Source organism: Melanostigma gelatinosum, assembly GCF_949748355.1.
Source record: "Melanostigma gelatinosum genome assembly, chromosome: 18".
Classification (NCBI taxonomy): domain Eukaryota; kingdom Metazoa; phylum Chordata; class Actinopteri; order Perciformes; family Zoarcidae; genus Melanostigma; species Melanostigma gelatinosum.
In genome coordinates, this window is record NC_136651.1 from 4,698,309 (window position 1) to 4,722,050 (window position 23,742).

Below are 23,742 nucleotides of genomic sequence, written 5' to 3' on the forward strand. Positions count from 1 at the left end.
GGATAAAGAAACAGAGTTAATTCAATTCAATGATACACGTTTCAGGCACTTCCATTACTTTTAGCCTACCTGCTGGCCTGAGACCTTTTTTTAGGTCCCATAATTCTCTTGGGGGGGCTGTCAAGTTGTCATATGAATCTGATTGTGGCATGTTTTTGTGTTATTCTTGGCTGGAGCTCATTTTGAAAAAAACATATGCATTAAAATGTTGTTTGAAAAGAAATGGCTCAGGTTGACTGACGTGTTATACCCTCTAGTACAGGCAGGTAGACGATAAAGCAAACTTCTACACACTCTCCTTGCTGTTCAGGTCTGTATTACAGATTGATCACTGCTCTCTCTCATCACATATTTTCTCATTTATTTTTCACAGTTTAAATGGAATTTTTAGCTGTGCATGGTCTACTAAATGTAATGGATATGGAAATGGGAAAGTGTTTTATGGTAAAGCAGTCATGCAAATATAATTGTACTTGAGAGATTCTCTTGCGAGATAGCGACTTGAAGTTTGGGAAATCTCAGAGGTGGAACAGCTTTTTTTTTGTCATGGTTCAGCTCTGCTGGAGTTTAAATGTGTCCTAGAAACACAAGCACCTGCTGGGGAGAGATGAGGCATAGCTGTAGGCGAAGTACAACATTCGTCATATGTGTGTTTACGTGGATGAGGAACGCACGTTTAACAGGTCACCCTCCCTGCGGTGAGGATTGATTGTGATTGACGATTGGAAACAGGTGTGCCACTTTATTTGACTCCTTTACCTGAGCGACTGTCAGATGATGAAGGAAAACCGTTCCGCGTCAGGTGATATTCTGCTCTTGGATAAATGATGCGTGTGTGCTAAATTCAGACGTCATCAGCAACTGATTTGTGGTTTTGTACATTATGTGACAGCGTGCACCTGTTTAGGTCACCCCATGTTTACCCGGGCAGATGGTACGACCCAGTTTAGGTGCGGCTGTTAAGGTGGCATGCGGGAGAAAGAGGAATGCTTGAAGGTGTGTGATTTATTTTTACTTCACTTATAAGTTGTTTTTGTTTCACCTCCTGGGGTTTGTTTTAAGCATTTGGTTCTTTTTCATGTAGAATTTCATAAAACTGGGGATTCTGCCGACAGTTGTTGTTTTTTCATCATCCCTCCCTAAGTTACCACGTAACAACCTGCCAGTTTATATTTGGGGTGTCAGTGCTACAAAATTAAGAATAGCTCTATAATCGCTCCCTGAATTCTGACAACATGCGATATTTGGTAAAATATGTCTCTGTGAATAATTACATGAACATGGAAAGAAGTAGGAACCTTTCAAACTAAAAATCAAATAAGTCAAATATTTGTCTTCAAGTGTTATCCAGCCATGCAGATTGTGTTGGTTGTGACTAAACAATGAAAGGAATAACATTTTCCAATGATCGAAAAATGGAAAAACACTGTTCGAAGAATATTGGACTGTAACGGATGGTGTGATTTACTGTATCTACCAAGCTCAGTGCATTTTTCTGGGGTTGAAAGGCTTAGAAAACCATCCCAAGGACAGGTGTGTAATGCAAAATATGATGGAGGAGCTTTCAGTTTTTAGTCCCCATATATATATATATATATATATCCAGTATGCCTTGCAAATTGTCAATGATAGAGTCGGGTCATAAACAACTTTGGAAGTTCTGTTGAGAGCGAAACCTGAGAGAGTCGGAGGGAATGAAACCTGAAGCCAAGTTGTTTTTCTCCTCGACAGGTAAGTGCAGTTTACGTTATATAGCGTTTATTAGCTGGTCTATTGCTGTCAGGGGAACTTGTATCGCCTCAATAACTCCACTTCTCATGGAGAAAAAAAACCCACAGTGCCGAGCTGTGAAGGTCTGAGCCTTAAAAAGACAAAAGCCCAGCTGGTTCGTTATGTGTGTTACTCAACGAATACATGTTTTTGTCCAAGTGCTTCTTTGTGATTGAGGACTTTATGTGTGTTGTCTTCTTTATTTTGTGCTGCAAAAAACTGAATACTGCCGGTCCGCAGAGCAAACATGTCTTTCAAGGAACAAATAGAAATCCTCTTTCATCAGTTCTTACAACCATGAGAACTTTTTTTTTTATATATATATATGTTATTCAGTGTGGAGAAGTATAGATTTTTCTCAACATATTAAAGGGACAGGTACCATTAGGAAAGGAGATATTTATTGTAATGTGACCATTTACAAGGTCTACAACCCTCTTACAGTACAAAACCCGACAAATGTGGAAACTGAATTGAACTGAATTATTTCACTATCCAGTTGAAATGAAGTAGCAGAATGAGTGGCTTTGACATTTCGCTCATCTACTCTGCTGTGTTCCAACATGCCACTCTCTCCAGCTGCTTGGGCACACCAGGCAAAAAGTCGAATACCCACCTCAATCACCCCACTAATCCCCACATGCACTCAACCTTCACAGAGTCCAAGTATACCGCTGACACCTGGACACTGACATCACCCACTCAGCTTTGCGGAGCAGAATTAACAACTGTGGAGTAGCAAGAGACTGGAGAGGTGGGAGATTATTCACCAAGGGGAACAAAAGAGACACGGCACTGCATCTGTCTGCGCTTTTGCCCCGGCATATGTCCTTCTGCACAGATACAAGTGCTTTATAAAGAACAGTCTCCTGTCCAATCAGGTGGCGTTGTTGCCTGCTGACGGCAACTACTGAACATGGTCTACAAAGGATCCATCCTCGCCCCATCGCCTGCTTGGATGTCTGTATAGAATACACAATCGCATGGGAGATGACACGTGCCTGTAAGTGTCAAATCAAAACAGCAGTTTTATGCTCAATAAAATGGGGTTTTTTTTGTGAGCCCAAGATCTACGTATCGTGATGTCACCACAGAACCCGTAGAGGGCTGCAGGGTGTCTTTGTTGCCCCGGACGTTTACTGATCAATGATGAATGATAAATTGAAACAATGGGTTCTTGGTTTCAAACAGAGGTGGACAAAAGCAGCTCATTCTCGTTTTCAAGCCATCAAGCATCATTGTTTACTAAATGATGCTAACGTTAGCTCCATGATGTATCCGGCTGACTTTTTAAATGTTTTCAGCTTAATCGTTCTAAGACAGTCAATCTTAAAATCAATCGTAAAAAATAGGTCCTTAAATATGCACTTTAAAGTCTGAGGTTAAAGCTACATGTCCAACGTTAAAGAAAAAGAGAAGTAAACATCCTCACTGGTGGATGATCCGTGCAGAAGATATGTATCCTAAATTAAGAAGAAGTAGAGCATTGCTTGCTAGACCGAATGAATTGCATTGAGTTGGCAAATACGATTCGACTGTTATTTCATCCTCAGTGAGGCTGCTCAGCTTACACAGCCTGTTGTTTGTCATTTTAAACAGCAGGATTATGTTTTCACTTTTTACATTACACAGAAATAGTTGTTAACAGGGAATTCTAAAGTACACTGTATCCCTACGAAGTAACGCAGTTAGTTTATTGCCTTGGAGGCTGCGCTTGGTTATTACTGATTACCAGTTCTGGTCGTAAGTCGATTGGAACATTCTTGCATGGGAACGGTTAATTGGTTTTGAAGATATTGGGTGAAGTCTACCTTAAGGACAGGTAGCAGATGTTTTGGAGGGACCTTGCTTCAGGCCCCTCAATGAATCCTTTTTCTTTCTTTTGTGGGATTTCAATAGTTTGTCTTATTATTTGTGTTACAGGAGAAGGACAGACTCAAATACGTACCACTGGAAACAAATATATAGGCTACTCAGACAGGGAAAGCAAGAGCTGACGCTCTCATTCTGTCTTTCTATGACCATGCTGTCGGTACAATAACAATCTTCAAAAGAACTGCAATTTAAAAAAAAAAAGGTCTTTGTGTTTGACTGCCACTATTTACTGTTTTCTTTGAATACATTGGACAGACATTGTATTATGTCTCTTATGTGTTGTACTTTTCAAAAGAATTGAGGAATGAATGTGTACAAGCATGCTAGGTCAACTTGGCCTTTGTACTGATGCAGAATGTGCCAGCCCACTCTTGGATGGCACATTACAAATAGTGAGCGTGACTCACAATTGAGGCAATACAGAAAATGTTGTTTGATTTTTAAGGCACGGTGGTGCACATGTTGGCCCCCGTGTCCTGTCAAGCTACAGGGGTCAATCTGTCCCTCGCCCAGCTGTGTTTATTCTGGGAACAATTTTCTTCACAGCCTCCTCATCAGATACCAGTTTGCCTCAGGTTTGTCCGTAACAGCAGCTCATGTTCCTGAAAACGTTGCTCTCAGGGTCACCGAGCCGCACGCTCACCGGCTCCGCCATGACGTGGTTACAATTCAAGAAGCGACTGAACAAAAAAGTGGTTTATTCACAAGGAATTGTAAGAAGGATCACAAGACTGACCCCAGGCAAGAGCATCGGCTGCAGTGATACAGACTTTGTATGAAGTGCAGTTGTTCACAGGCAGCTGAGGCACACAGTAAAACGTTCAACTTACCGCTCAATCTTAAATCTGATACTCGCCCCACCAGCTTTGGGAAGTGACCAACAGATTGCACACACGGGCAGATAAAATGAGATTCTTCCAGAGGGTGGCTGATTTCTCTCTGCTTGAGAGGGTGAGGATCCCGCAGCAGCTTCCTCACAAGTGTAATCTGATCAGGTAACACAGAGCTTGTATTTATCAAATATTTGGTGGCGTTCCGTCGTCACCAATGCGTTCAGAACACAAAGATGTTAAAAAGATGTTGCATACGGGAAATCCTGTCAAAAAGGCAGAAGAATTACTTCTCCGAGGCAGAGACGGAGACATGACAAACAATGATTTATTCTTTCGTAGCTGACATAATGGGGTTGTCAGGGCTGCTCTGCTGTTGCCGTTATCGCTTTTACCTGAAAAAAAGCATTGAGAAAATGGTTGTATTGACATTATAATTGAGGTGTCAATAATGACACAGTTAGGACAGCAGCCACACTCCTGGCACGGTGAGGCTGTGCTGACATGCTGATGTTTAGCAGGCATGATGTACACCATCATGCGTGTTAGCATGCGAACGCTTGCTGATTAGCACTGAAGACAGCTGAGCTTTATTGCAATGGTGTTGCATGCTTTCGCTCATAAACCAAAGTATTGGACAAAACAAAATTGTGAAAAAATATGAAGTGACCATTTTTATTCCAGGAGGACATGAATGTCAACGATGTCTAATCCCCAATGGATGTCAAAACATTTCATGCAAAACCTTAAAAGTCAACTTCATGGTGGTGTGAGAGGAAAAGTCAGAGGATCACTAACGAGAGACGGATATATATATATATATATATATATATATATATATATATATATATATATATATATATATATATATATATATATATATATATATATATATATATATCGTCTGGGAACGGGGAATTTGATACATTTCATCATTTTCAATAGTTGTTGAGATATTTTCCATCTGGAACAAAGTGGCCGACAGACATCGCCGTCCCTGCAGCCTAAACCAGCAATGGCACATTTGCCAGCTGAAATGATTCAGTATGGGAGAGAAAAAAAGGAAAAACATCACAATTTCGATTTTCATAATTTGATGCTGTAAACCAATTACATGATCCAATCAAAGATAAAGGTAATGAATATTGGTAACACTAATAATCAGTTCGAGGCAGTGCATCAGTCATCGTTTAGAAGTTAATTGCCATCTAATTAAACAGCGAGGACTATTTATTGATGTCCTACATTGTTTACTGATAGTGAACGATTTAATGAAAATTGCGAAGTTAATTATCAGTCACGTGACATTAAGAAAGTTGGCCTAATTATCTGTTTTGTATTTACAGCTGTTTAAATCGTGGACCAGTCAGGTTTTCTTCAGTTAACAATTTGAGATCTCTGCAAAAGTCTCACTGCAACACTTTAAATGCGTAACTGTTGGGTCGTGAAAGATAAATAGGCCGATATTATCAGAAGTGAAGTTGAGACTAATCTTTTAAACACACAGGTTCAGTGGGGGAGATGAGTAATATCTGAAAGGGTTTTGGCCTCGGTTCAGTCTGTTCATAATCGGGAAGACTTGATGTGGATTTTCTGATGTGATTTCGTCGAGAATTTACCCGCATTTGACATTCATCTTTGTAATCTCAGCAGCTCAGCAGGAAGCTCAGTGAACTAAGTCTCGTACTCCATCAAATATATATGCTGAAGAGACGGGTAGCTGACTACTGCAGCAGTATCTGGCCTTTATACTCCTTATGATGAACAGCATGGTGGAATATGCCAATATAACTTCCCTTCATCGGAAGGTTAACTCTTTGGCATCCAGCATATATAAGGTTGTATGAATCTACCTCAGCCCCACATATGCACACCTGCGGAGGATGAGGTTTGCATGATTGACAGTCGTGTCAATACTGTTTTCCCTTCTCCGTGCTCTGTGTTGTTGTTGTGATTTATTTTTGACCAACTTGTTGTTGCTCTCGAACACGTTTTATAATTGTTGTATGACTGATCCTCTTAACGCTCTGCTTTTGAGATGGTGTACTGCATGCGGTATAAACGTGGCTCCACTGTCAGAAAGGCGACGGCGGTGTGAGTCAATGCTGCCCTCGTGTGGTGTGTTTGGATTCTCAGTATTTTATTTTCAAATTGTTTCCATGTGCCCGTGGGGTCAGAGACTTGATTACGCACGTTTGGGGTGTTTTGTTTATTTACGCGCTGACGTATCTCACAGTCTGGTTCTGTATTTTCTGCAACTAAACCATCGTCGTATCTATCTTGGCGCCTCGTTTGGTTCCCAGCTCATCAGCTGGTCTTGATCTCCTGAATGATGGCGTCCTGTCGTTCCCCTCTTGTCTCACCTCATCGTATGGGAAATGCATACTGCCCTTCCCTTTCCGTTCACTTCTCATTTTCTCCTTCCTCTCACTTTCTAGATTCTGATGAAACCTTTTCTGACCTCAGTACCCTGTTCTCTGTTCACTGCGGGCTGTGTCTCCCACTTTGAGAAGAAGCCTGACACCCTCCAAGGATGTAATTACCCTTTGACCCTTGACCGAATTCACAAACGATCTCCTTTTTCATCCAGTGATTCTGAATTAACATCTCCCTCTACGGGTTTTGCAGCCTGCCCTAGTTTCATCTTCCCCCATCAAAAGTCTGATTGTCCTTAACCTGCATGACATCAAACTGCAGGCAAAAATGTTCCACCTCCTCACACAAATGCCCGTCGAAACCCAAGTAGCCGGCTTTCGAAACAGGCTTTTTGCTGAAACACCAGCCTCTGACATCTCCTCGCACTGCTGCAGATGTTCCCCCCCCCCCCTCTTAAAAAACTCTTAAAAAACAACAACAAGGAGCATGTGAAACTCACCAGTTGTGAATCATTAAGTCCGAACACCCCACACATAGGCTACATGAATTAGCCCACCTATATAACTCTATAGTTTATTTCTTACTTTCTCTGTGGCACTCACACATCCAAATTACATTTGTTCCAGTTTAAGATGTAAATCTTAGGATTTCTTAAGATTTGGTCAGAAATAAACATTTAAACAGCTAGACACTATTTTTTTAAAGCTAATTTGTGAATTGTAAGTAAAGTGTCAAGCAGCACACTCACAAATCGACCTTATTCAGGCTGCACATTGTCTTTTCCAGTGAGACACACAACCTGATTAGAATTAGTATGAAACTGGGAGCAAACTTAATGGAAGTCTAACTGGCCGGCTTTTCAAAAAGTGTTGTGATAAATATTAAACTGCCTTAATGTGGGATTTACCAATAGAGTTTTGACTCTAATTTACAGTTCATTGTTCTTACTTAACTGTCAGTAGGTTGGAGAAAGCTTTGGGCCTGATCGAGTCTCATTTAAATCAATCTTTCTTCTTTTATTCTACGAGTCAAACTGTTGGCAACATACTAAATATTCAAGTGGAAAACATGTTGTCCACACACTTCTGAACGTCAACAAAAGCACGAGATAGCTCAAAAATCCCTGGGAGGGCAACTTATTGTGATTTGAAAGTGTTTTGCAGTCGGTTCAGTTCAGCAGCGGACCGTGGTCTTGCCAAGGTCATGATTTATTTAAAACCAGCTGCCCTGTGATGTAGCACTGAATTAATGAATGTAAAAAAGAGCTCCAGTAGCCGAGTCTCATCATTTATACGATGCAGGCTAATCTCTTTAGCTGTAATTAAGGAAGACCAGTAGACCCTTTCATGTAAATCAAAATGAGTGTAAAAAATGTCTCCTGGGATAAAGTAAAATGCATTGTTGTAAACTGAATAAACCGGCTTTCAAGTCTACTCCCAACAGAACACGTTTTATTTTATGTAAATTCTGTGTTTTGTTGTGCAGCTACAGTGACAAGAGATTCAGTGTAACATGTGAATAAACATGTCTTCACAATCACCCACACACCCCTGATTGTACGAATATTACTCCTGAGTTATCGCCATATGACTGTCAATGAATGCATGAAGGAAGACTGCGCCTTTTAAATGAACATGTATGCCCTGAAACTGTGTTCGTACTACTCACTCCTCCTCTTGTGAGCATCTGTCTACATATGTTCGGTATTCACAGGAAGGTCCATTACATTCACACAACTGACCTACTTTCTCAACTTATTTTTCTTTTCTGATGATGTTGACATTTACTTCAACAGCTAACATTGCCTTGAGCTAAAACTGTCATTACATTTGTTAATTTAAATCTAGTAAAAATAATTTACTGGGCAGGAATAAACCACAATCGGGTGTATTTATTAATGTTCTCGCTGCTTGTCTAATACTCCAGGATCAGTCAGTCCGATAGAGACCTGAGGTATTAGTAGATTTGAATTTAATTATATTAATAAAACAAACTGAAACAGAGTAACTCGTTGTGGAAAACATCTTTCATACACTGTAAAACATTCCAACGTGTTTTACAAATGTATACATAATGGTAACAGCCCACAGCTCTGCCGTATTTACACATGTAGTCGTGTGTTACCCAAATTTCACCAAAGAAAGAAAGTGCTGAAGTGCCCTCATCCGGATGCAACAAGAATAGAGGCTTTTACAATAAATCACCACAAGGGGGTGACAAACTACCCCTAAATTACTCTAACACAACTTTACTGTATTATTATATAATAATTAATAATAGTATTGATCATATGTCATTTATCTTATTGAAATTATACATTTAGTTAAAAAGAAATGGTGGAAAATTATGAAAAAGTTAACTCTGTTTGATTTGTGTAATATCTACACCTTGCTTTATGCTTTGGTGCAAACTAGAAAAAAAATGAAGATAATTATTCTACTTAAAATCGAAAATAGTGAGGAAACAACAATTTCAACTGCCATCCCGTTTAGGAGCATGGTACATATGTGTCAGTCATAGTTGGGATGTGGAATAGATCCGACTGCACTGAACTGTGCATGTTCCAGAAATATCATTTCAATGATACACATTAGATGTGCTCTCAAGGCTGCTCATAATCTCTCTGGTCACAAATCATTTCCCACATTGGTCTCTGTGTTTATATCGAGAAAAACATACGGACCACTTTTAAAGTCTATTTTTTTTAGATACGTTTGTTGTCTACAAATCATTGCTTTCCATTTATGTCAGTAGAGTGCAACACAGTAATGCACCACAGTGTACATTCGTTAAAGAGAGCATCCCTGACTGCACCCAGATTTGCTTTTGTTGCTTGTGAGCTTCAGTTTGACAAAGAAATAAAACAAATGTAATGTTTACTGGACTTGATTACTTGTGTTCCATATATTTTCTTTTAACAGACAGAAAACATGCCTGACAGAATCCTGTTGTTACAGGTTAATGATCGCCACATCCACCACTCTCGCTCATAAACAACTTTACACCACCAGTGAAACCCCATCAACAGCTGAGCTGTATTTTTATTTTTATTTAGATTGTTTGTACTCTGTGGTCCAGTCCAGCCTTCTCAGACAGCTGGAGACAAACAAAATCAGGAAGCACAACTTAATCCTCATTCTAGCATTTAATCTGCAGAGTTAAAACGATCATTTTAAAATAACAAATGATTTAGATAGAATGAAAAACAATTACCATATATTCATAATTTCAGAGTATTCTAATGTTTCCAATGTATTTCATTGTATCACATAGAATAAGCTTTATATCTTAAGTGATTTAGCTCTTTGAAATCGGCGACTTAAAGATAAATAATGCATCTTCATTTGTGTCATATGATAACATTTTATTTTTGCTGGGATGAATAAGGTAGATATGGTATTGTGGGACACATTGTTTAATTGGCTATCATGAGGAAAATACATGGTGGGCCCATTTAAATACTAATTAATACTATTGATGTTAGAGTTGTGGGTATACTCTTCAAAGGCTTGAATGCACTGTAAAGAGGTCTGTTATGCTTTGTTTGTGAACAGGCAGGTGGATTTGAATGGCACTCATGAAATCATCCCAAAGTGATTTGGAAATGTCCTCCAGTGAACAATATGAATCCCCAAAACTGCTTTGCTGTATGAGCAAGTGTGTCTTTATGAGGCTGAAATTACATCACATTAAGAGGCACACAGCCTCATCTGGGGCATCATGTTTTCAATACCCAATTATATGGAGACAAAGAAACAATTTGGACAAAGAGAATGTGAATTGTCTGCATGCAATGTGATGATCATTTGTGTGGCATTATGGGCTTCATATCACAGTGTTTACAGGACATTTACTCGAAAAACTGGCTTTTTAATTGCGGATTGAAACGCTTTGTTGGAGGATGGATATGAGCTATACGGCTGTCTTTCTTTTATTGCTTTGAAATATGTATTCTGCTCACTGAAAATGATTTAATTCGTTGGAACGTGTGCTGCTGTTCGCGGTTAATTCAGTCCGTTTACTTCATTCAGTTCTGCCGAATTGTGCCTGCCCGCCGAGATTTGTGGAAGCATTACGAATGAGACAGCATTTTGCTGCAACATATCACGTTACAATGACAATGTCAAAAATATTATGTGCCATTGTGGGTATTTATTTTAACTTTTTACTCCCTGATTTGAACGTCTACCAGGCCCTTTCCTCACAAAACTTGATGTCATTTCAAATCATCTATTTACTCGTTTTTGTCAAAACTAAAACTAAAATTTCCATCTTTAATCCTTAATGTTTTTGGAGCAAATGTAATACCCCAGGCTGAACACATGTGCGTCCTCTTTGTTTACCTTTTTTTTTACGTCACCATGCTTCCACTGGTAACCCCATGTTTAACGTCACATTGCAGTGAATTGTGGGTAATTCCCTTGGGCAAAGTCTGCAGAAATGCGGATTTACGGAAAGGGTTCATAAAGGGTTTAACAAGTATGCGAGAGAGCCCTCAAACACCCGATGGTTTGACAGTGGGACAGCTCTAAACGCTCACGGACTTAAAAATCCGTGCGTCCGTGCGTGTGGAGGTTGGGTTTTGGGCCATTGTCTGAATAACGCCAGCATTACGTGCAGTTTTTCTCATCCGCCACATGATGGTATGCGCGAGTAAGAGGCGTCCCAGTTTACTCCGAGAGCATCATTCACTGATGAGGACAGATACTACATAATGCAAACTCATACCGGAATGTGGAAGCTTTCAAAATAAGAGCTTGAAAACTATCGTTAAAAAAAACACAAATTAGTCCATTGAGGCAACTGCATCTCATCATATTTGATGTGTGATTAAAGGGTATTGCTAAAAGATATTGTATATGTATACATAGCGATATATATATATATAATATTTATATATATTATTGTGGCAACCGTATCTCATCCATAGTGTACATGGAACTAATGTGAGATTGAAAGTTCAGATATAATATTGCAATATTTATATGTATATTACACTGTATGATTATTTCTATCTTCCTGTAGACAATTGCATCCAGACATTTCTCAGACTGTTACCTATAACATTACATTGTTCTTGAAACTGTAAATTGTTTTTAAGATCTATTTATAACTGGATTTGTATCGAGGGGTGAATGGTTTATTTTGAAAATATGTACCGGATGCTCCTCCTCTAATTGTGTCCGACTTGACACCGGTACCTAGTGACCCGCTCAGCCCAGTCCCTTAAAGAGAGCAGGAGTATCGCCCCGGCGGACAGTTGCGGTAGCCTTCTGGCTCGGTTATTGCTCTTTCTCTGGATTTGTACTGCGCAGATAACATTCCGGGATGCCTTCAAATGTACAAGGTACTAAATAACACCGACAGCGGACTGCTTTGTCTCGGGCATCTTCTGCATGTCTGCAGCGAGCTAAAAGCTCCTTTACAATAGAGCATCAGCAGGCCAAGATAAACCTGCGTCGGTATTAACTAGCTCTCTATTATAATAACCTGGTTTTCTGTTCTTTTTCTTTTTCCTCAGGAGGGAAAGCCTTTGGCCTGCTAAAGGAGCAGCAAAGGTCGAAATTGGAAGAAATAAACAAGGTACGCACGCTCTCCTTATTTACCGTTTATCAGCATGCATCTAACGGCACCTCACGGGAATTCATGGTGCACGCATACACTTGACTTGGCATTGGCCTTGGCCTTGTTTGTGAAGCGTGATTCAAGGCAGTGAGGTGCATCTGTCCCCCGGTACATTTGTGAATAATGGACGAATTCCCTGAACGCAACACGCATTTAAGGGAAGCCCCCATAGCGATGCATTTTATTGATTTTGCCCTCGCAGTCTGGGGGCACTTGTTGAACCGGCTGCATGCTGTCACACGAGGATTCTCCTCCTGGCCCCCCGGTCGTGTCGATTTGTGCGTAAAACCAACGCATTTGAAGCGTGTGTTGTGGCTCCTCTGTCTGGTGTTTCGAGCTCTTTGTCTCACACCGGGCCTCGCTCCGTCAGATAACTGTGAAGTAACGTCAGGTCCTCAGATTAACGACGTGTCGGTACATAATCTCCGTTTCCCTCCTTTTGCTTTGGCTCTCGTCGTGCTCTCGGATGGAAACCAGGTCGCGGCAAGAGGGCAGCCGGGAGCGTCTGTCACATTTCTGTGCACAGAAGCAAACTCACTCTTGTTCCCTTATGAGATTTATGCATTTTATTTGTTAAATCCCTCATTTGTTCATTAGAGAAACAACCCATTGATTCCTAAACGGATACATCCCGAGAACATACCAGTTGTCCTGTAATAAAATCCTGTGTTATTCATCTATGAAAATGTTGTCTGATCATAAAGTCGATTGACATCTGCAACCAAAACTCACTGCAGCTTCTGCAATGTGATGTTTATTTTGTATAAGCCTAATATTATAAAGAAAAGCTTTGGAACAAAACAAGCCATTCGAAGGCAAGGCAAGTTTATTTGTATAGCACATTTCAACAACAAGGTAATTCAAAGTGCTTCACATAAAACCATTAAAAGCATCAAAACATAAGGCAAAAGAAAAGGAGATTTCAAAAACAATTAAAAAACAGTAAGAAATAAAATGCAGTTGTGAAATGCAGGAAATTGATTGATATATGAATTGAACGTGGTTCAATTAAAGGCAGCAGCAAACAGAAAAGTCTTCAATCTTGATTTAAATGAGCTGAGGGTCTCAGCAGACCTGCAGCTTTCTGGGACTTTGTTCCAGATATGTGGAGCAGAAAAACTGAACGCTGCTTCTCCATGTTTAGTTCTGACTCTGGGAACAGAAAGTAGATCGGTCCCAGACGACCTGAGGGGTCGGGATGGTTCATAAGGTAGCAGCAGATCAGAGATGTATTTTGGCCCTAAACCATTCAGTGCTTTGTAAACCAACAGCAGGATTTTAAAGTCAATTCTTTGTTGGACAGGAAGCCAGTGCAAAGACATCAGAACTGGAGTGATGTGATCCACCCTCCTGGTCTTAGTGAGGACTCGAGCTGCAGCGTTCTGAATCAGCTGCAGCTTTCTGACGGTCTTTTTACAGAGACCTGTAAACACACCGTTACAGTAGTCCAGTCTGCTGAAGATAAATGCGTGGACAAGTTTTTCCAAATCCTGTTGAGACATAAGTCCTCTAATCCTTGATATATTCTTCAGGTGATAGTAGGCTGATTTTGTAATTGTCTTGATATGGCTGTTCAGGCCATACACACAAAATAAAAACAATTTACTGATGATTTCGACTCGTTAGCTGCAGCCCTAAAATACTTCCAGCTGGAGGAGATACTCAGTATTTGACCTATGTATTGTGATGTGTTCTTTGTGGTAATACTGCCGCTCGTTCAAATACACTTGCATACATTTAGGATACACTCTGACTGTTGGGGCACATTCCTGCGAGGGTGGGAGTTGCAGCGTTGGGGGGGGAATCCTGCAGGGCTGAGTCAGGCGTCCCTGATAAGCATCCAGCTGTGTGGTTTCTCCTCTTCACCCTCTCCTTTCAAGCTTCACAGAAGTCAACGCAGAGAACAACCTCTCTTCTCTCCGCGTATCGACTGAAGCTGACTCCCACATGGCAGATTGCTGCCATTATAATTTAATTTGAAAAGCTCCCTTCAGGCCCTTTCCTTTTACACCCTTGTGAGGTGTTCCACTTAATGAACACAGTGATCAGCAATGTGACTGCAGCGGGAATAACGCAGTCAGATTGATGTACTTCGTGCTCTTATTTGGGCTAATTTCCTCTATCTGTGCGTTGTGAAACACTGCTGGAACTTTTTTGACGCAAGGTTTCAAAAAAATGGGCTCAGATCTGATTTTAGGGGTTTCAGTCAAACTCGTAAAACTTGTTTGTTTTTTTCCCCGATCACCTTCAGTTTGTTCACCCCTCTTCCTCCTTATCAGGAATACCTGGAAGACCAGAAATACAGGGATGAAGAGGACCTGCCCGAAAAGCTGGAAGGGCTCAAAAGTAAGCAAAGCATTCCCTTTTCCCAAAGTAGTTTCAGTATCCGTTGGGGTGTGTTCCTCTTCTCTGTCGTCTGTCTTTGCCATTTGTTTGTTTGTTTGTTAGCGGCCTGCTCACACACACACACACACACACACACACACACACGCAGCATTTTGTGTTTCTCTGTGGGAACGACAGACTGCTGAGATTCCAAAGAGGTTTTGCAAGGCCAAGTCCTCCGAGGGCTTGCAGGAATGTGCTGGGGGGCGGGGGGGGGGGGGGGGGCGTTCCTCCGCTTGTTGTTTCAATATTCAGAAGTATGCTGGGTAAGCTCGGAGCTCCTAGGAATAGAATACAATCACTGCTACGAGGAGCGGATTGCGGGATTGCGAGTTTTACACGGAATAACATAAGGCTGTTTGTTCGAATAGGGGGCATGAGAAACCTGCTCCGGTGTCCTACTTACAGTCTCTGCTTGCTGGAGGAAATGGAGCAGTAACGTATCAACAGAGAGGGGACCCGACACCCAGGTCCTAAGAGGATCTCTGTTTTCTCTTTCTATCTTTCCCCTTCTGTTTCCATACTGTCCCAGTGACCCAGAGGTCAGTATCTAAACCAACCAAATCACATCAATGCTACTGCATTCACCACCAAAATACATCAGACTAATACGAAGTCATTCTTAATATTCCCTCCTTAAACATTTGACTTATTTGAAATCATTTTTTTAGGGTTTATTATTCAAACGATTATTTTCTTTGTTTTAATAGTTATTACATGGCAGATGCTTGTCACCGTTTTCGTCAATGAAACAACCAAAAGAGAATAGTTTATAGTGGATATTAATTGACATAAGGAGCGCCAAGTATTACTTTTTTATGAAATATAATAGTATGCTTATTCAATTTGCATTCAGGAAATATCTGCTGAACAGGAACGCCTCCCCTTTATTCCGCTGCTAACCTTCTAATCACACTAGATAAATACCCGACATCGGCACTTTCTATTAACAACAAGACGCAAACGAACAGTATGTAGCGTCTCTTTTTAAACTAGCTGTATTGATATTAGACTTTATTGAGATGTAACTGTCATTGATGGTGGTTGTAGCCTCGCTGCCTGCTCAGCTCAGCAGGTGATCGGTCACATCGTGCGCTCACGTTGTTGCAGTATTTTAATCAGAGCAGCGCGTCACACTGTCGAAGGAACGTTGAGTTTCTACGTGTTCGTAAAAGTAGAGACAAAAGGCTGTCACTGCTGAACTGCAGGTCAGACACCAACGTGAAGTTAGTCTGATGAAGCCGGTTTAAAGTTTGTATTAAACATCACAAACACAGCAAAATAAGAATAGAGGAAGAGGTCGGCATCTCTGCAGATACAGACAGCGCCACACACACTAGTGGGTCATGAGTGATGATTGAGAGGGTTCATTTTTCTATGAGTCTCTACATCTCTTTTACTCCTTCTGCCTTTAAGACATCAGTTATTCTGTGCTTTCTCATTCGAACCCTTTCACACACAAAAGCATGAAATCACAGAAGTACTCGTGTTGCTGTAGTCGGTGTGAAATTAGTGTTGACGGCATCGTATCATTTATTTATGTTTTGGCCAAAGTAGCAGCCAGTCATCATCCATCTCAATTATTTTATCAGCGGGGTTGTTTTCCGAATGGAAACGCCTCCTCAGATGAAAGCTGCCAAGTGATTGGTAGTCAAACTCGGCATCAAACAACTGAAATCAAACTTAAATCACAGACTTCTTTGTGACGGTCAAAGAGAAGCAGAAAATACTTCATAATTATGGCGTAAAATGGCCGGTTCATAAATCGATGGCCCTGCAACTTGGTCACATCCGCTGCTAAAGGAATGTGGGTCAGGAGGAGACACTGAAGACAGTTCTGTTCAGCGGAGCCATTTTCTGTGGCTGCAGATGATCAGCAGGCTGCTCTACGACAAGTGGCCTGTGCGTGTGCGTGTGCGTGTGTGTGTGTGTGTGTGTGTGTGTGTGTGTGCGGAGGCCCCCTTCTCAGAGTTTACAAACAGGGTTAGCATTGTCCTGTCCGGTTCCCCATGGGTTCACAGTTAACACAGTCCCCTCTCTCTCCCAACACACACACACAGAGCTTCCAGTGTGGGACAGAAATAGCAAGTGTAATCTGACCAAAGAGTGGTGAAATTCAGGGAGAAGTGGGAAAATGACATGTATTAGTTTTTCAGAGCGTGAAGGGGTCATCGACCCCTTAAAGGAAAATCTGATGATAATTTGAGTTGGAGTTTGATATTTAAACATAACAGCAAATTTACGGATTGAAGTGAAAACCTTGCAACTAGCTTATCAAAGCTATTTCGTTTTGGCCTGTAATAAATTACTGCTTTTTTGTTGTTTTAAGACTTTAAGTCCCAGGAAGAAAAGTGATGAGTTTGCTGTACAGTTTGCTGTACACAAAGTACAAGACGGCTCCAAATGCAGTTTTTTTTTATTCAGAAACTGAAAACTAAGCAGTTACTTACCAGTAGTTATCAGTATGGGCTCTGTCTGGAAAGCTTCAGTGATTTGTCTGCATGTTTTCAGGCTAGAGGGATCAGATTTCATTTGAGTGAGGGACAGTTTTCAGCCCGAGCGTCTCTGTTTTCCGTCCTGATTGCTGTGTTTTAACTTGTAAGTTCTCTTTTAACCTTCTGACCCTCTCACTTTAATCTGTCTCAGACGTCAACCCCACTCAGCTGCCCTCCGCCTGCTTTCCTCTGAGACATTCAAAACACACACGACACACCTGTCGTCATCATCAGCTGTTTGTGTCTTCTTCTTTTTTTGCCAGCTCAGCTGTCAGCAGCCTGTAAGACTCACTGGACAGCGGTTGTTAACACACAGTTTCACTGTCTGCAAGATGCCAGCTGGGGATTGGTGTTTGCTGAGCTGTTGTTCTTGGTGAAGTGGTGTGTGTGAGCTCAGCTGTTGGTAATGATCTCTCGTGTGTGTGTTTGTTTTGCAGATAAATATTCCGAGTTTGACCTGAATGACCAAGGAGAGATTGGTGAGTAATGGTAGCACTAAAACGCAGACTGTCAGCTGGCCCGTGTGCAGGGTCGACGTGCGGCAGCAGTAATTAACACTGTGTGTATTGTCTGACCGGTGTGAGCACAGGGCTTGAACAGGCTCGTGTGTCACGTTTGAGTCCTGTACGTAAAGTGAGACCACACTGTCCACCGGTGTGAAAGCTCTTGGAGCAGATGTGAGGCGAACTGTAGCGTGGGAGTCCGACCGCAGAGATGGAGTCTGTCTGCAGGTCCTGACAGAAGCTGCTAATTGTCCTTCGTGTCAGCTTGCGTGTTGTTTTTAGCCACATTAGTGGCTAACAAAAAAAACAGATGGCAATGCCAGTTGCTTGGTCCGCCACTTTGGCCCAATCTGAAATATCTCAACAACTACAGAATGGATTATATTTACGTTTTACTGGTGATGAAGCTACAGTGCCAGAGATATCGTGACTTTTTAGTCCCTAGAATCCGTGAAGCTCCAAACACACATTCATAATGTAACGCAGGCTTTCTGTTGAAAATCGTAGGTCTCCAGCTGGTATAAGTCCTCAGCGTCTTTTCAGGCTTTGGAAAGCTCCTTCCAGACGCATAATACATTATACAGCTGTCGTGGTCCTTGCGATGAGTAAATTCAATGTGTGTTGTTGGAGGGACCCTTTTAAAATGCAGACTTGAATACATACAAATTATGAATGTTTTCTCAACTAAGCGCGGATCTAATTGTCAACTGCACCTTCTCTCAGATATGATGGGCCTGACGCGCATGATGGAGAAGCTGGGGGTGCCCAAGACCCACCTGGAGTTGAAAAAGATGATCGTTGAGGTGACGGGCGGCAGCAGCAGCAACACTATTGACTACAGGGACTTTGTCAAGATGATGCTGGGCAAGCGCTCAGCCGTGCTCAAACTGTAAGTGTGTGTGTGTGTGTGTGTGTGTGCGCTCTCACATGAATCATGTGCTTTGGCAGCCTATTGTCTCATCCTTCAGAAGGGGGTTCAGACATGACTAGCGGTGATGTCACTACCCACATGCTACATTAGTCGTTATCTCCACGGCAACAGAATCCATTTATGTAAGTCTATCCACAGTCGACCCATCCTTATCCTGAGCCGGGATCATGCGCTTAGGTAACTGATAATAGGCTGATTAACCGCTGACAGTCACGCGGGACCGGCACAGACACCCAACCACATGAGATTCTGCCAATGAAATTCTTTTACAGTCGTTATTTCTTTCCCTGGTCCCTGGTGGATACGGTGACACATTCCCTGTTTATTCTGCACCGTGTCTGTGTTTGCAGCATGAGCCTGCTAAAGCAGCCTCGCAGTGGGTCAGACTGCAGGAGAACGAGTGCGTTGGCTGCTGCATGTCAGCTCTGCTGGACGAAACTGGCTGGACCCTTTTAGTAGACAAATCCTCATAATCCCCAAAACACCAAGCAGGGGAAATGCATAACTTTTCCTCCTTTGCCCTCAAGCATTTTTCAAAAAGTGTATTGCATAATCCCACATCGGCTATTTACAAGTACCTCATTTGGCCTCATTTGCCCAGTTGGTAGTGGTTTGTAATCACCAGGGGAATGGTGCACTGGTCAGCGATCGCATTTTAAGTTTAAACAAATGTTGACATCTTAACTTGATGAGGTTTGTTTTACTACATTTATTGTGCATAACGTTGCAGATTCAACACATTTATAAAAACAGGAAAGCAGAGTTTAGAGTGAGCTTCTATTGGCGACTAAAGTTGTGTGTGTGTGTGTGTGTGTGTGTGTGTGTGTGTGTGTGTGTGTGTGTGTGTGTGTGTGTGTGTGTGTGTGTGTGTGTGTGTGTGTGTGTGTGTGTGTGTGTGTGTGTGTGTGTGTGTGTGTGTGCGCGCGTGTGTGAGCAGAAGGGCGACATTGGTCACAGGGTGTAGGTTACCTACACGGAGTATCTTGCTGTTTCTACTGCTCCTCCCCACTCTCTCTGATGCCTGCGAAGGTCTACAACGCCTCTCTTGTGTTCTGCTGTTTTTGTCTCCAAAGGGAGGAACGGGGGGGGGGGGGGGGGGGGGGGGGGGGTAGTTGAGGGTACAATGAGCTCTAGAATAGTGTTATTCAGAGCACTTGGCACAACAACAATTGATGTCGTTACAATCGGAGGAAAATGATTGAGGTCATGCTCCACAAGTTGGGCCCAGTTTGGGAAAGCTCTTTGGATAAAGTCTGTTGGAGCGATGCACAAGGACGCTCCGCCACTGTAATTTGTTTCACCCAAGATTTTAAATTCCAGATGCGCCTTACAGATTTGACATTTTCTACTAGCGATTGGTTAACAAGTAGCAACAGTTGTGAGGGATCTTGAGTACAAGATTCCACTTTTTCTTTCCATGAAATGAAGATAATCACAGGGGTCCTATCTACTGACGTCATATCACTGTGTGTGCATTCGAGTGCATATACATATTTCAGTTTTTGTACATATTAAACAGGTATCTGGTGTGCACAGTCAATGGTATGTACTAGGGGTGTAACGGTTCACAAAATTCACGGTTGGGTTCGGTACGATACAGTGGAGCCACGGTTCGGTACGTTTCGGTACAGTAGAAACTATAAATGCCAGAGAAATGTACTTGATTTTAAAATATATTTAGTCATTACAACTAACATCATGAAGTTATTCTTTGACTTTGAACAATGATGGAACTATACCTGAGTGACTCATCTTCTGGGGTGTCTTCTTAGCAACACATAAGCATAAAAACCAAAAACTGCTCCTTAATGTTATGTAGTATTGTTACTTACATCTTGCAAAAGATTTTTAATGTCAATGGGACTACCTGGTTAAATAAAGGTTTAAAAAAAAAAAAAATTGTTACACCCCTAGTATGTGCACAATAACAACATTAAGTCAGCGTGTAACTTTATCTATTAATAGCAGATAAACCTAACATGGCAATATGCCTGAATCATACATGCATCACTGTAACAATTGTAATGGAGACAGTCCCATAAGGAATAATCTATTTACAAAAAACAGGACATTTGACTTGCTGTTGGATCAGTAGGAGGTGACCGATCAGGTGTGATCTGTGAGTGCCGGTTTCGTCATTGGGATCATTGCTTCTTATGCGCTTAGTGGAGCTTTGCAGAGTTTTCCAAAAAAGGAAATTAAAGACGGGCATTCTGTGCTCTGGCTGGCTGCTGTCAGATCGCTCACTCTGCAGCGTACAGTCTAACTCACTCCCCTTTGTGGTTTCACTTGCGGCTCAGCCAGCTCGTCTGCGACTGTGGCTCAATGGATCCTCCAGGAGCTGATGATCCCTCCTCACTTACACATTCCTGCTTGTATTGTTTCTACTTTTCTTGTTCCCCTCCTTCACACTCTTTTACAACCTTCTGTCTTCGTAATTTACTTCCACATTTCACTTTCTTTATGCCTCTCTCAACGTCAAACTAAGTCTCCCTGTCTCTGCCTGTTTAAGCGATTAGTGGCTAAATTGATTCGTCAACTCAAATATTTTGATAATCAATTGTTAATGTAATCTTTCAAGCAAAAGTTCTAATTTCTCATTTGCAATGAGTTGCTGCAGTGCAACAACAACAAAAAAGCTATTTGAAGATGGCAACTCTGGCTTTATTTACATTTTCTGCTTTTTTATGGACCAAAGAATGAGTCTAGTAATGATGGAAATAATCTGAATATGAAATTATAATGAAGATAAACTTTTAGTTAACGCACTAAATTCTATTTTATGCTCTCTCTCTCTCTCTCTCTCTCTCCACAGAGTCTTGGTCTTTGAGGACAAAGCCAATGGCGCTGCCTGCAAACCAGGCGGACCCCCTCCAAAGCGGGACATTTCTAGCCTGCCGTAGCCGTCAGCCTCCGGACTGCTGCTGGAGCAGAGGGACCATCGTTGGTTGCGTGGCATCGAATCGTTCTCTTAACATGTGGAGTGTTGTATTAGTGTGGGACCAGTGATTTGAGGATGTTATTTTGTGATATATATGATGGTGTGTGCGAGCTGTTTGTCATTTGGAAGTCTGAGCCCAAAACCCACTAAATGATGTTTGACTGGGAATATTGTCATTCATCTTTTTGTTCCCCTTTAATTGAAATGTAGCATTAGTAGTTGTACTCGTGATCTGGTTGGTAAATGACCTTTTTGTTGTAAGTGTTTCATGGATATATTTGAAGGGAACACTCCAGAGGTTGCTTTTCCTTCCTTGTTTCTTTTTTTTTTTTTTTGGGAAGCATTTTAGCGACGTGAGAGTAGGATGCGTTTGGAGAAGCACAAGGAAAAGAAGCAGCTTTCCCAACACATTTTTGCACTGTCCTCCGTGGTCTCGCTTTAGATCAGGTGCCAGAGATTACAGGCCCAGCTTCCTTTTTGGGTCAAAGTCATCTGCCCTCGCAGCTGAAACACTGATCTGGAATCAGTAACTAGGTAATCCTGGCCACCTTTGGTGATCTAATAATATTTTTGTAGATGACTGTACTGCTATGCATTTTTTAATATTTCTCTCTCGGCTAGTGTGAGTGAACAAGAGATCATGTTGACCATGGGAAGTTCAGTTTCAGTATGTGGCATGAACCGCAAACCTGACTCCGTTTTAGTTTTTTGTTTTTTAGATCTGTAAGGTTAAAAGCACATGTTCATTTTGGAGAGAGTGATTTAACAGGCACACAAGCGTAACAAATGTACATAATATACTCCACACAGTACAATCATATTCTTTCCAAGTGCCTCAACATGCAGATGCTGTAGAGCTTCAACACACCGCTTGAAAAAGGAGGGAGTGCTCATGCGTGTTCACTTCCAGCAGTCCTCTTGCTTTACTAATTCCAGGAAAAACAGAAAACATGTTCTTTGTTGAGACAGTTTTGATGATGTTTGTTGAATTGCATTGATGTGGTGTTTCCACAACATTCTGAGTCAGTGAAATTCTCAAGTGTTGAATTATTTTCATGTCATTTTTTTCCCTTTTATTAACATTGTCATTGTTTTTTGTTTATGTCACAGCAAGCGTTTAACCAGTTTGTGAGGTGATTTGACTTGTTAGGTTACCTTATACTTCACACGTGTTATTAGTTTCTCTTTTTTCTCCCTCAGCTAACCATCCCTCTCTGTTGATCTGCGTTCATTGTCCTGTGAATTCTGTTATTCGTGCCTCAGTGTTGCTGTAACTCACGCTACTTACTGTGAATTTGGTACTTGTAGTATTTTTGATCCACCTAACGTGTTTTTAAACTATTAATTTGTTTTCAGTCTGATGGGTGTATTATATCTTTTAATGTTGTTGAGATGCACATTGTTTGCAGACACCAAAGGAATTAAAATTATTCTTACACTGGCCTGTTAACTTTTGAATTGTTCATTTGCTGTGATGGAGACTTCTATCGACCTCTTCAACTCATTTTTACTTTGTGTGGAAAAACAAGTTTAATAGATATGAGAATAGTGTTTTTATTTCACCAGTAAACAGTGTTTGTTCATTTATTGTAGCCTCTTCTCTGCTCATGAAAGGTGGGTGGCCTTCCATCAATCGTAAAGAGTCCATGTGGTGTTAAAGACCAGTTGTTATCAGTGCTGGTAACGGTAAAACCTGGGCATTGTCAGTTATGTTTTTGGGTAAATCTCATCCTTAGTTTTCATTCCCAGGAAGAGATAAATCGTGTGTGAATCGTCTGCTGACAACAGTTTGCGTGTTGTAATAAAGCTTTCATTCCATATTCTTTCCTCGTTCACTTTTCATGTTGCTCCATGTACGTGCAGCTGCATCCCGAGCAGTAACATGTTTTCAATAAAAGGCCAATAGCTGCTACTCTAGTGCACACAGTCACTTGTTTGGTTATGTTTAATCGTCTGTATGTAAAGGCCATCTATCTTCCATGTCAATGGGAGAGCATGTGCGTGGGTGGGG

At 41.4% G+C, this 23,742-nt stretch overlaps 1 protein-coding gene across 1 annotated transcript; it reads left to right on the plus strand.

Annotated features, from left to right (window-relative positions):
• Positions 1-12,088: 12,088 nt before the first annotated feature.
• Positions 12,089-23,591, plus strand: aif1l (allograft inflammatory factor 1-like). The gene is made up of 6 exons (XM_079289127.1): positions 12,089-12,198; positions 12,373-12,434; positions 14,756-14,822; positions 17,794-17,835; positions 18,583-18,748; positions 21,606-23,591. The coding sequence occupies exons 1-6, from the start codon at positions 12,180-12,182 to the stop codon at positions 21,691-21,693; spliced, it is 444 nt and encodes a 147-aa protein (XP_079145253.1). The 5' UTR covers positions 12,089-12,179; the 3' UTR covers positions 21,694-23,591.
• The last annotated feature ends 151 nt before the right edge of the window (positions 23,592-23,742 follow it).